This window comes from Hemitrygon akajei, chromosome 27, assembly GCF_048418815.1.
Source record: "Hemitrygon akajei chromosome 27, sHemAka1.3, whole genome shotgun sequence".
NCBI lineage: Eukaryota > Metazoa > Chordata > Chondrichthyes > Myliobatiformes > Dasyatidae > Hemitrygon > Hemitrygon akajei.
The window spans coordinates 2957826-2972408 of NC_133150.1; the positions used below are offsets into that span (position 1 = coordinate 2957826).

At 44.9% G+C, this 14583-nt stretch overlaps 1 protein-coding gene across 5 annotated transcripts in view; it reads right to left on the reverse strand.

Annotated features, from left to right (window-relative positions):
- Positions 1-14583, reverse strand: part of LOC140717085 (voltage-dependent L-type calcium channel subunit alpha-1S-like) — a 665173-nt gene that overhangs the window by 630568 nt on the left and 20022 nt on the right. For all 5 annotated transcript variants that reach the window (XR_012096443.1, XM_073030268.1, XM_073030267.1 and 2 more), the window contains exons 2-3: positions 5273-5378; positions 254-393 (exon numbers count right to left, since the gene is read on the reverse strand). Coding sequence is in view for 4 of the 5 variants with exons in the window: in XM_073030268.1 (XP_072886369.1) it covers positions 254-393; positions 5273-5378 (246 nt within the window). In the remaining variant the exon portion in view is untranslated. The remainder of the gene's footprint in view (positions 1-253; positions 394-5272; positions 5379-14583) is intronic.

Consider the following 14583-nt stretch of genomic DNA (forward strand, 5'->3'; position numbering starts at 1 on the left):
CCCCCGGGGAGGAATTGTAATGTGATGGTGGGTCCATTCGTTAAACCCCCGGGGAGGAATTGTAATGTGATGGTGGGTCCATTCGTTAAACCCCCGGGGAGGAATTGTAATGTGATGGTGGGTCCATTCGTTAAACCCCCGGGGAGGAATTGTAATGTGATGGTGGATCCATTCGTTAAACCCCCGGGGAGGAAGCCTCGTGTCCTGATCCATTGTAATGTGTTGGTGGAAACAGATCAATACATGTTCTTACCCAACAAACACAATGACAAAGTCCAAGATGTTCCAGAAATTCCGTAGGTAGGCATCCGGGTGAAAGAGGAACCCATACACGATAATTTTAAGAATTGCTTCTATTGTGAATATTATCAGAAAGATATACTCGACTTTTTCCTACAGGAAGAGAGAGAAAGAGAGAGAGTGTGAGAGGCAGAGACAGAGGGAGCAAGAGAGAGGGGGAGAGAGGAAGGGAGAGAAACAGAAGGGGAGAGAGAGAAGGTGAATGTGAGAGACAGGAGGAGAGAGTGAGAGAGAGAGAGAAGGGGAATGTGAGAGAGGGAGAGAGAAGGGGAGTGTGAGGGGGGAAGAAAGAGTGAGGGAGAGAAACAGAGAGGGGAGAGAGAGAGAAGGGGAATGTGAGAGACAGGAGGAGAGAGTGAGAGAGAGAGAGAAGGGGAATGTGAGAGAGGGAGAGAGAAGGGGAGTGTGAGGGGGGGAGAAAGAGTGAGGGAGAGAAACAGAGAGGGGAGAGAGAGAGAAGGGGAATGTGAGAGACAGGAGGAGAGAGTGAGAGAGAGAGAAGGGGAATGTGAGAGAGGGAGACAGAGAAGGGGAATGTGAGAGACAAAAAGAGAGAGTGAGGGAGAGAAACAGGGAGAGAGAGAAGGGGAATGTGAGAGACGGAGAGTGAGAGAGAGGGAGAGAAACGGGGAGAGAGAGAAGGGGCATGTGAGAGATGGAGAGAGAGAAACAGGCAGAGTGTGAAAGGGAAGAGAGAGTGAGGGAGAGAAACAGATGGGAGAGAGAGAAGGGGAATGTGAGAGTCAGGGGGAGAGGGGGAGATAGAAGGGAGAGAGAGAAGGTGAGTGTGAAAGACAGTGAGAGACTGAGAGTGAGGGAGAGAAACGGAGAGAGAAGGGGAGTGTAAGAGAGAGTGAGAGAGAGGGAGAAACAGAGGGAGAGAAGGAAAGTGAGAGACAGTGAGAGAGAGAGAAGGAGTGACATGAAGAGAGGGGGGAGAAAGACAGGAAGAACGAGGGGAGAGAAGAGAGGGGGAAGAGAGAGCAAAGGGGAAGGGGAGGATAGGGGGAGAGAACGGAAAAGGCGAAGAGTGAGTTGATTGTGCAGTTTGTCCACCAAAGGAGATCCTTTGTCATTAAACAATTGACAATAAATGGTGTTGAAAGAAATGGTGTTCAACATACTTTAATCACATTCTTCGCAGTAATGGGGGTATCCCCCTTCCCCTCTGACACACCCCTCACCATGCTCCCACCAGGAAGAGTCTTCGCGCAGCATTAGATACCCAATGGATCCATTGTCCTGTAGCCCTCGGTCTGTTCCTGGACTCTCACTACAGCCTGGACCCAGGTGAGGGAATGTGTGGCAACACTTGGAGGCTGCTGCCAGCACGTCCTTGGGGTGTGGTTACTGTTAATGTAAGCAAGACATTCCACTGTATGTTTATATCTAATGTGTTAAATGAAGCTGATCCGAATCTAACGGACAGAGGCATCGTGACTTCTTCGGGATGATCCCATTCTACAGGGTTATTCTTCAGACCTGATGAAGGGTCTCTGCCCGAAACATATTCCCCTCAATGGCTGCTGCCTGACCTCCAACATTTTGTGTGTGCATTGAAGGATTTTCTGGCATTGGAGAGGATCCAGAGGAGGTTCACTAGCATGAATCCGGGAATGAAAGGGTTAAAGTACGAGGAGTTTTTGAAAACTTTGGACCTGTACTCACTGGAGTTTAGAAAAACAATGGGGGGGTTCTCATTGAAACCTACTGAGTATTGAAAGGTCTAGTATAGTGTGTGTCATAGTACTAGTATAGTACTTGTTGTGACACGTCTAGTGTGGTAGTGTAGTGGGTAAGGCTTGTCACTCTCACTTTCAGCTTCCACCGCCGGCTAGCAGTCTCACGAAAGGACAGCTGAATATGTAAAGCCTTTCCAACAGCAGGCCTCATGTCGTGCCTCCTCACCAGCGACACATGGCAACTGAACACCATTCGGCTCAGGCTGAACTACAGAGGACAGGGATGAGGTCTGGCCCCTGCACACATAGAACACAGGCCTGTCATGTGGACATGTCCTGGTGCTCGTAAACCATATCCCCAGCTATGGGTAAACAGCTCCACTGCATTGTGGGCCACTGCAGGAGTAAACCCAGACGGAAAATCCGGAGTGGAGCCCCGAAGGCAGCTGGACATCACTGAATGGCCTTCAGGCAATTCCTGCAGGCATAAGGCAGCGTCCATTCCCCTCAGTAGATGCTGCCTGACTCGCTGAGACCCTCCAACATTTTCTGTGTGTTGTTGAATACTTGTTATCCCCAGGTAACAAATTTATTTTTACATTATAAAAATTACCTATTTTCTGTACCCAACACTTTAAATTTAAATTCAACCCACATGTCTGTGATTCAGCAAGTCATTTCTAAGAGTCTGAGAGTCCATGAGTATGCGAGAGTGGAAAGGGGTCTGTTTTGCTGTTGTTGTGTTGGCATCAGAATGTGAGGTAATTCTTGCGGGTTCCCCCAGCACATCCTTTGGATGAGTTCGTTGTTAACACAAATGAGGCATTTCACTATTTGTTTTGATGGACACAGATAAATAACTGAAACCCATATTACTGTACTCGCTGGAATTTAAAAGAATGGCAGGGATGGGAGAGGATCTCATTGAAACCTGTCAAATATTGAAAGGCCAAGATAGAGTGAATGTGGAGAGGATGTTTCCTATAGAGGTGGAATCTAGGACCAGAGGGCACAGATAGAGTGGATGTGGAGAAGATGTTTTCAATAGTGGGGGAATCTAGGACCAGAGGACACAGATAGAGTGAATGTGGAGAGGATGTTTCCTATAGAGGTGGAATCTAGGACCAGAGGGCACAGATAGAGTGGATGTGGAGAAGATGTTTTCAATAGTGGGGGAATCTAGCACCAGAGGACACAAATAGAGTGGATGTGGAGAGGATGTTCCCTCTAGTGGGAGAGTATAGGACCGGAGGGCACAGATAGAGTGGATGTGGAGAGGAAGTTCCCTCTAGTGGGAGAGAATAGGACCAGAGGACACAGATAGAGTGGATGTGGAGAGGAAGTTCCCTCCAGTGGGGGAGTATAGGACCAAAGGGCACAGATAGAGTGGATGTGGAGAGGAAGTTCCCTCTAGTGGGGGAGTATAGGACCAAAGGGCACAGATAGAGTGGATGTGGAGAGGAAGTTCCCTCTAGTGGGAGAGTATAGGACCAGAGGACACAGATAGAGTGGATGTGGAGAGGAAGTTCCCTCCAGTGGGGGAGTATAGGACCAGAGGACACAGATAGAGTGGATGTGGAGAGGAAGTTCCCTCCAGTGGGGGAGTATAGGACCAGAGGACACAGATAGAATGGATGTGGAGAGGAAGTTCCCTCCAGTGGGGGAGTATAGGACCAGAGGACACAGATAGAGTGGATGTGGAGAGGAAGTTCCCTCCAGTGGGGGAGTATAGGACCAGAGGACACAGATAGAGTGGATGTGGAGAGGAAGTTCCTTCCAGTGGGGGAGTATAGGACCAGAGGACACAGATAGAATGGATGTGGAGAGGAAGTTCCCTCCAGTGGGGGAGTATAGGACCAGAGGACACAGATAGAGTGGATGTGGAGAGGAAGTTCCCTCCAGTGGGGGAGTATAGGACCAGAGGACACAGATAGAGTGGATGTGGAGAGGAAGTTCCCTCCAGTGGGGGAGTATAGGACCAGAGGACACAGATAGAATGGATGTGGAGAGGAAGTTCCCTCCAGTGGGGGAGTATAGGACCAGAGGACACAGATAGAGTGGATGTGGAGAGGAAGTTCCCTCCAGTGGGGGAGTCTAGGACCAGAGGACACACCCTCAGAAATAAAGGGATGACCATTTAGAGCATTGATGAAAAGGAATTTCTTTAACCAGAGGGTGGTGAATGTGTGGAATTCATCGCCACTGAAGGCTGTGAAGGCATGTCTTTGGGGATATTTAAAGCAGAGGTTGACAGGTTTTTGATTAGTCAGGGTGTCACAGGTTATGGGGAGAAGGCAGGTGAAAGGGGTTGAAAGGGATAATAAATCAGCCATGATGGAATGGGGGAGCAGGCTCGATGATCTAAATTGTCTAATTCTGTTCCTAAGTCTTATAGTCTAAATCTGAATGCCAAAATAAGAGTCAACCATCTAACTGGCAACCTCAAGCTTTGCTCCCTGATTTTCGCTAGAGCTTACAGCTTACAATACCTGACACCAGGTAGAGCAGGTAGACCACATCCTGGTCACTGTGGCTGCATGGGGCCGGAAAAAATCACATCCTCCACTGGGAAGGTCGGAGAGAGAGAAGTGACACTAGATACCAAGTCAAAGTTCCACCCTGAGGTTGCTCACAACTTTCATATCCAAAGGTCAAAGGAGAAGCAGCTACACACAAGATACTGGAGGAACTCAGCAGCATCTATGGAGAGGAATAAACTGTAAACAGTTTGGTGGAAAACCCTTTATGAGTACTGGAAAGGAAGGGGGAAGTAGCTAGGATAAGAAGGTGGAGGGAGAGGAAGAGTACAAGCTGCTAGGTGATAGGTGAGACCAGGTGAGAGGGAAGGTGTATGGATGGGGGAGCAGGAGATGAAGTAAGAAGCTAGGAAGTGATAGGTGAAAGAGGTAAAGAGCTGAAGGAGGAGGAACCTGATAGGATAGTGGACCATGGGAGAAAGGGAAGGAGGAGGGTCACCCAATGGAGGTGATGGGCAGGAGAGAAGAGGGGAGCCAAAATGGATTTATTTTTCCATCAGATGCAGCTTCCTTGATAATACGCAGGATTCCAGAATAGGTGTACAAGGAAAATTCCTCTATATTCCTTTTATTTGGATTCTCGAATCTGGTTTGTTTGTTTGTCTGGTTGTTAACTTATATGTTTGCTTATTTATTTCTGTATTTATTCAAATAAAGTGGTTTACTTATGGAATAGGGTAGCTAATTGAAACAGGTGGGTCTTCCCCCTCAACTCGACCCTCTATGTTTGGCTTATATTCACGTTCTACTTACCAGCTTGAAGTTGAATGAATTGGTGTCATCTTCTGGGAGAGGCTCAAACACGGCCAGAGCGATACAATTGGCAAAGATTGTAATGAGGATGATAATTTCAAATGGTCTGGCAGTGCAGTCAAGGAAAAGATATTCATGATCCAGTGGCCCACACAATACCAGAGCCCTCAGCCCCTCAGTGTTGTCCAGGACCCCTCCCTTCCATCCTACAAATTCTCTGACCTCCTAATGTCAGGCAGAAGGTACTGCTGTATAACAACAAGGATCGTTAGGCTGTGAGGCTTCTGCACATCCTGCTCCCCCCGTACACATATTTATGTCAGCGCCTCTCGCTGTGGTACATTTAACTACTTGTCATATATGCACTTTATGTCAACTTGTACATCCACAGAATATCTTTCAATATTATTGTGTTAATATAATCAGAATTAGGTTAATATTATGCCATATGTCATGAAATTTGTTGTTTTTGCAAAACGTAATAAAAACTACAAATTACAATACGAAACAAGTATGTGTGTGTGTAAACTCTATGAAAAACTATTACAATAAATAAGTTCTGCAAAAAGAAAGTAAAATAAGAGTAAAATAGTGAGGTAGTGTTCATGGCTTCATTTTCCATTCGGAAATCTTAGCAGTGGGAGAGAAGCTGTTCCTAAAATGTTAGTTGTGTGTCTTAAGGCTCCTGTACATCCTCCTTGATGGCAGCAATCAAGGAGCAATTGTTTGATGGGCTGTATGTGATATCTGTCCTGCATTTTGCACCTCGGTCCCAGAGGAACTTTGTTTTGTTTAGCTGTATACATGTCCACGAATGAAAGGCAATCAACTTGAACTTGATATACATTTAAGAACAAAATTAGAACCATAGAATGCTACAGCACAGAAAACAGGCCATTTGTCCCTTCTAGACTGTGCTGAAACTTTATTCCGCTAGTCCCATTGACCTGCACTCAGTCCATAACCCTTCAGACCACTCCCATCCATGTATCTATCCAATTTATTCTTAAAACTGGATTCTCTCCTAATCTAAGTGGAAAGAGCCTACTTGCATTTACTCTGTCTATACCCCTCATAATTTTGTAAACCTCTATCAAATCTCCCCTCATTCTTCTACGCTCCAAGGAATAAAGTCATAACCTGTTCAATCTTTCCCTGTAACTCAACTCCTGAAGACCCGGCAACATCCTAGTAAATCTTCTCTGTACTCTTTCAATCTTATTGATATCCTTCCTATAGTTAGATGACCAGAACTGCGCACAATACTCCAAATTTGGCCTTACCAATGTCTTATTCAATCTCACCATAACATCCCAAATCTATACTCAATACTTTGATTTATGAATGCCAGGATGCCAAAAGCCTTCTTAACAACCCTGTCTACCTGTGATGCCACTTTCAGGGAATTATGTATCTGAACTCCCAGATCACTTTGTTCCTCCGCACTCCTCAGTGTCCTATGTCCTACCTTGATTTATCCTTTCAAAATGCAACACCTCACACTTGTCTGCATTAAATTCCATCCGCCATTTTCTAGCCCATTTTTCAAGTGGTCCAGATCCCTCTGCAAGCTTTGAAAGCCTTCCTCGCTGTCCAATTTCAGTGTTATCAGCAAACTTGCTGATCCAATTATCATCTAGATCATTGATATAGACAACAAACAACAATGGTCCCAGCACAGATCCCTGAGGCACACCACTAGTCACAGGCGTCCATTCTGAGAAGTAATCATCCACTACCACTCTGTCTTCTCCCACACAGCCAATTTCAAATCCAGTTTACAACCTCTCCATGGATACCTAGTGTCTGAACCTTCTGAACTAACCTCCCATGTGGGACCTTGTCAAAGGCCTTACTAAAGCCCATGTAGACAACATCCACAGCCTTTCCTTCATCTACTTTCTTGGTAACCTCCTCAAAAAACACTACAAGATTCGTTAAACACGATCTACTATGCACAAAGCCATGCTGACTATCCTTAATCAGCCCTTGGCTGTCCAAATACTTGTATATCCGATCTCTCAAAACATCTTCCAATAATTTACCCACTACTGATGTCAGGCTCACCGGTCTGTAATTACCCGGTTTACTTTTGGAGCCTTTTTTAAACAACGGAACAACATGAGCTACCCTCCAAACCTCCAGCACTGCACCCGTGGCTAAGGACTTTTTAAATATTTCTGCCAGGGCCCCTGCAATTTCTACACTAGTCTCTCTCAAAGTCTGAGGAAATATCATGTCAGGCCCAGGGGATTTATCTACCTTTATTCGCTGTAAGGCAGCAAGCACCTCCTCCTCTATAATATCTACATGTTCCATGACACTACTCCTTCCATATACGCTATGCCAGTTTCCTGAGTAAAATACTGATGCAAAAAAGAACTGTTTAAGAACTCCCCCATCTCGTGAGGCTCCACACATAGATGACCACTCTGATCTTCTAGGGGACCAACTTTGTCCCTTACTATCCTTTTACTCTTAATATACTTGTAGAAACCCTTTGGGTTTACCTTCACGTTATCTGCCAAAGCAACCTCATGTCTTCTTTTCACCTTTCTGTTCTAACAACCCCAGTGTCAAATTGTCTAGACCCTTGTACTCATGATGTGGATGTTATGGGTGTACAGGTCTGACACAAGGCCCACATCATCTTTTTCCCCTCAAAGCCCTGGAGATGCATATAGACTTCGGGAGAAAAGTGTTTCCTCTCCACCCTCTCATTATCAACAACTCTATAGTCAGCATTGTTTCAACATTCACGTTTCACATCATTATTTCACAGGAGCTCAGGTGGGAGAACCAGTTGGTCTCCATTCACTGCAGAGGATGTACTTCTTGTTCCAGTTGGTAAAATTCCATCTTCCCCAGAACACACTAGTGCAATTCTACACGGCATCATAGAGAGCATCCTCACATCATCCATCACTGTCCGGTTTGGTGCAGTATCCTCTCACAGTATACAAACACTACAACAACTGTCAGGTCAGCAGAGAAGGTCACTGCCTGCAGTCCATCAGCACTGCAGGACTGGTGTGGGTCCCAGACAGAGATGCGGGCAGGAAAAAATCATTGCGGACTCTTCCCAACCTGCATACTGCCTCCTTCTGGAAAAATACTATAGAGCTACTAAAACAAAACCTTCACACTATCTTAAAGTTTCTTCTCCCAGGCAGTTAATCTGATCAACCATTTGACTTTTTCCCCCCTCCCCACCTCACAGTCACTCCACTGCACTGTCAACACTTTAAATTGCTTTTTATAAAGCTGTTTACATTGTATTTATGTATTCAAAGAACAAAGAACAATACAACACAGTACAGGCCCTTCAGCCCACAACATTGTGCCCACCCTTAATCCCTGCCTCCCATATAACCCCCACCTTAAATTCCTCCATATACCTGTCTAGTAGTCTCTTAAATTTCACTAGTGTATCTGCCTCCACCACTGACTCAGGCAGTGCATTCCACGCAACAACCACTCTGAGTGAAAAACCTTCCTCTAATATCCCCCTTGAACTTTCCACCCCTTACCTTAAAGCCATGTCCTCTTACATTGAAGCAACACGCACAAAATGCTGGTGGAACGCAGCAGGCCAGGAAGCATCTATAGGGAGAAGCACTGTCCATGTATCGGGCTGAGGGTCCTGACGAAGAGTCTCGGCCCGAAACGTCGACAGCGCTTCTCCCTATAGATGCTCCCAGGCCTGCTGCATTCCACCATCATTTTGTGTGTGTTGCTTGAATTTCCAGCATCTGCAGATTTCCTCGTGTTTCCTCTTGTACTGAGCAGTGGTGCCCTGGGGAAGAGGCCCTGGCTGTCCACTCTGTCTATTCCTCTTAATATCTTGTATACCTCTATCATGTCTCCTCTCATCCTCCTTCTCTCCAGAGAGTAAAGCCCTAGCTCCCTTAATCTCTGATCATAATCCATACTCTCTAAACCAGGCAGCATCCAGGTAAATCTCCTCTGTACCCTTTCCAATGCTTCCACATCCTTCCTGTAGTGAGGCGACCAGAACTGGACACAGTACTCCAAGTGTGGCCTAACCAGAGTTTTATAGAGCTGCATCACGACTCTTAAACACTATCCCTTGACTTATGAAAGCTAACACTCCATAAGCTTTCTCAACTACCCTATCTACCTGTGAGGCAACCTTCAGAGATCTGTGGACATGTACCCCCAGATCCCTCTGCTCCTCCACACTTCCAAGTATCCTGCCATTTACTTTGCCTTGGAAGGACCAAAGTGTACCACCTCACACTTCTCTGGGTTGAACTCCATCTGCCACTTCTCAGTCCACTTCTGCATCCTATCAATGTCTCTCTGCAATCTTCGACAATCCTCAACAATATCCACAACACCACCAACCTTTGTATTGTCTGCAAACTTGCCAACCCACCCTTCTACCCCCACATCCAGGTCGTTAATAAAAATCACGAAAAGGTCCCAGAACGATCCTTGTGGGACACCTCTAGTCACAACCCTCCAATCCGAATGTACTCCCTCCACCACGACCCTCTGCTTTCTGCAGGCAAGCCAATTCTGAATCCACCTGGCCAAACCTCCCTGGATCCCAGGCCTTCTGACTTTCTGAATAAGCCTACCATGTGGTACCTTGTAGAATTCATGCAGATTCTACTCCATATCTGTACTTTAACCTCTAACTTTCTATCTAATTCTTTATAATTGCTGGATGTTGTTGTTGTTTGTTGCATGTCACACCCTGATCAACACACCAGAGCAAACAGGTTATTATTCTTTCCTTGTGACCGTATGTTTTTCTAAAATCATAGCTCATGTGCTGTTTGTGCTGTGTGCTGTCGGTAATGTGCCTTGCACCTTGGCCCCGGAGAAACGCTCTTCCATTTGGCTATATTCATTTATGGTTGAATAATAATTAAACTTGAACAAATCCCTAATACATGCAAACAAGCATGATGCATAAATTTGATTGTTGACCATTATCACCATGAAAATTGCAAGATTAACCTCAGTATTGAGCAAGCCAAGATGAGAAGATGAGCTCAGTAGGGAAGAAGGTTTGCGCAAGTTGTGATAAAGCAAGGTTTAAAAGCAACGTTCAGGCAAGCACAGCTTGGGGCAGTTGTAGTCAAGTGAGACCTTTGAAATGAGATTGCCAGAGCTAGCCTTACCCATTGCAGAGAGATGGGTGAGAATGACAGTGGCAGTGTGTAATCAACCTAGAAGAACATAACTTCCCTTTACACATGGGGGTGTCAGAGCAAGACGTGATAGGAACAATGGAAGGACAAAAACCAAGGGATGATCTCTTTATTAATTTTAAAATATCATCAGTTGTCAGCTTGAAGGTTCAATTGACTTTTAACACCTCTATTGTGAATGGCAATGGGTAAGAAATTCAAATATATGCACTTTACCAAATGGTCAATTCCATAACCGATAACCCAATTCTGTATAAAAATGTAAACACAAGGAAATCTGCAGATGCTGGAAATTCAAGCAACACACACAAAATGCTGGTGGAACGCAGCAGTCCAGGCAGCATCTATAGGAAGAAGCACAGTCGACGTTTTGGGCCGAGACCCTTCGTCAGGACTAACTGAAAGAAAAGATAGTAAGAGATCTGAAAGTAGGAGGGGGAGGGGAAAATGCAAAATGATAGGAGAAGACAGGAAGGGGAAGGGTGAAGCTAAGAGCTGGAAAGGTGATTGCCAAAAGGGATACAGAGCTGGAGAAGGAAAAGGATCATGGGACAGGAGACCTAGAGAGAAAGAATGGGGGATGGGAGCACCAGAGGGAGATGGAGAACAGGCAAAAAGTGATTATGACAGAGGCAGAGAGAGAAAAAAAAAGACTGGAAGACCGTTTCGCTGAACACCTACGCTCTGTCAGCCAGAGAAAGCAGGATCTCCCAGTGGCCACACATTTTAATTCTATGTCCTATTCCCATTCTGATATGTCTATCCATGGCCTCGTCTACTGTCAAGATGAAGCCACACTCAGGTTGGAGGAACAACACCTTATATTCCGTCTTCTCCAGCTCTGTATCCCTTTCGCCAATCACCATTCCGGCTCTCAGCTTCACCCCACCCCTCCAGTCTTCTCCTATCATTTCAGATTTCCCTCTCCCCCTCCTGATTTCAAATCTCTTACTATCTTTTCTTTCAGTTAGTCCTGACAAAGGGTCTGGGCCCGAAATGTCAACTGTACTTCTTCCTATAGATGCTGCCTGGCTTGCTGCATTCCACCAGCATTTTGTGTGGTCTGTATAAAAATAGCAGTTCCCTGTTCTGGCTTCAGAACTGTTTGGGTGGCAGAGAACCATGCTGTGTTCCTTGCGCACGAGTAAAATCTCAAAAAAAAACTTGAGTTGTAAGAGTGTGTGTGTCTGGGCCCAGTTAACATAGTTATTGTGTGTTATAATCAGCGACAACAGGCTGTCCTCGTCTTCTGGAAAGGCAGATAACAAGCTCATCCAGCAGTATCTCCAATTCCTCAAGTGACAACAAGAAACACTACTCAACCCTTCACCTCAGGGTCTCTCATAACAATTAGCTTTATTTTCACATGTACAGATGATCCAAACATACAATGAAATGCACTGTTTGTATCAACGACCAACACAGGATGAGGTGTTCAAGTGTCACCATACATTCCAGTGCCAATATACCATGCCCACAACTCACTAACCGTAACCAGTACGTCTTCAGAATGTGGGAGGAAACCAGCGCATCATTAAGAGCCCAAACAATCACTTCACCTGTGAGTCAGTCGCCATCATCTTCTGTATCTGTTGCCCCCAGTGTGGCCTCCTCTACACTGGTGACAGCCAACATTGATTCAGGGACCACTTTATCAAGTGCCTTGCACAAAAGGCAGGATTTCACAGTGACCACACATTTTAATTTCACTTCGCATTCCTAAGTCCCGCTTGGTGGCGCAATAATATCAGCGTTGGACTCCGGAGCGAAGATTCCTGAGTTCGAATCCAAGTCGGGTTGAGCGTCGAGCTAGCAACTCGGCCTCGTAAAAACAAGAATAGCTTGCTACAGAAACACTGTCATGACGGTGCTCCGATAACTCCACTGCCGAGTTAAGGGCTATTCTTCTTCTTCTTTCACATTCTTATATGATGCAAGACCATACCACAGGATACAGGAGCAGAATTAAGGCCATTTAGCCCATCGAGTCTGTTCCACCATTTCATCACGGCTGATCTATTTTTCCTCTCAGCCCCAATCTCCTGCCTTCCCCCATATCCATTCATGCCCTGACCAATCAAGAATCTATCAACCTCTGCCTTAAATATACATAAAGACTTGGCCTCCACAGCTGCCTCTCGCAAAGAATTCCACAGATTCACCACTGACTGCCTAAAGAAATTTCTCCTCATCTCCATTCTAAAAGAACACCCTTCTATTCTGAGGCTGTGTCCTCTGGTCTGAGACTCCCACCATAGGAAACACTCTCTCCACATTCACTCTATCAAGGCCTTTCACCATTCGACAGGTTTCAATGAGGTCACCCCTCATTCTTCTGAATTCTAGTGAGCACTGGCCCAGAGCCATCAAATGCTCTTCATATGACAAGCTGTTTGATCAAGGAATCATTTTCATGAATCTCCTTTGAACCCTCTCCAGTTTCAGCTTCACAGTGACCACACATTTTAACTTCACTTCGCATTCCTAAGTCCCGCTTGGTGGCGCAATAATATCAGCATCGGACAATATCAGCGCCTTTCCAAGACAAGGGCCCCAAAACTGCTGACAACACTCCAAGTGAGGCCTCACCCGTGCTTTATCAACTCCAATATCTTCCATGAGGTCAGATTTGCTTTTATATTCTAGTCCTCTTGAAATGAATGCTAACATTGCATTTGCCTTCCTCACCACAGACTCAACCTGCAAATTAACCTTTAGGGAATCCTGCACAAGGACTCTCAAGTCCTTTTGTACCTCAATTTTTTTGTATTTTCTCTCCATTTAGGAAATAGTCAACCCTTTCATTTATTCTACCAAAGTGCATGATCATACACTTCCCGTCATGGTATTCCATCTGCCACTTCTTTGCCCATTCTTCTAAGTCTTCTGTTGCTTCTCTATTTCATCAAAACTACTTGGCCTTCTACCTATCATTGTATCATCGGCAAACTTTGCAACAAAGCCATCAATACCATCATCCAAATCATTGACATATAACGTAAAAAGAATCAGTCCCAACACAGACCCCTGTGGAACACCACTAGTCACTGGCAGCCAACCAGAAAAGGTTCCCTTCATTCCCACGCTTTGCCTCTTACCAATCAGCCACTGCTTCATTTATGCTAGAATCTTTCCTGTAATACCATGGGCTCATGTGTGGCACCTTGTCAAAGACCTTCTGAAAATCTAAGTACACAACATCAACCAATTCTCCATTGTCTATCCAGCTTGTTACTTCTTCAAAGAATTTCAACAGATTTGGCAGGCAAGGTTCCTTGAGGAAACCATACTGACTACGGTCTATTTTACTATCTGCCTCTAAGTACCTTGAGATAAAATCCTTAACAATTAACTCCAACATCTTACCAACCACTGAGGTCAGACTGACTGGCCTATAATTTCCTTTCTTCCGCCTCTCTCCCTTCTCGGAGTGACTTTTGCAATTTTCCAGTCTTCCAGAACCATTGCAGAATCTAGTGATTCTTTTTTTTTAATTTTTTATTTAATTGCGTTTTTAAGTAATTACAAGTGTGGAAAAAAATGTATATATCCCTTCCCCCCTCCCCTTAACCCCTCCCCCCAACTCCTCCCCCCTAACTTCCCTATAAAAAAAAGAGAAAGTAAGAAAGAAAAAAAAGGAATGCCTGGATATTGGAGGATCCCCACATGCTCCATGGAGTTCTTAATAACTTTAGTATATATATTTATTTCTTTCCCCAAGTAACCAATTGTTTCATCTTCAGAGCACCTATATATTTAGTCCTGTCTTTTGTAAATAAGGGCACCAAATTTTCAAAAATGTTTCATATTTATCTCTTAAATTATAAGTAATTTTTTCTAATGGAATACAGCCATAGATTTCTTTCTTCCAACAATCTATACTTAAATATGTAAGATCATTAACAATGCCTCCATAATCTTTTCCGACACCTCTTTCAGAACCCTGGGGTGTACACCATCTGGTCCGGGTGACTTATCTACCTTCAGACCTTTCAGTTTCCCAAGAACATTCTCCTGAGTAATGGTAATTTCACACACTTCATGTCCCCGACACCTGGAACTTCCACCATACTGCTAGTGCCATGCACAGTGAAGACTGTTGCAAAATACTTATTTGGTTCATCTGCC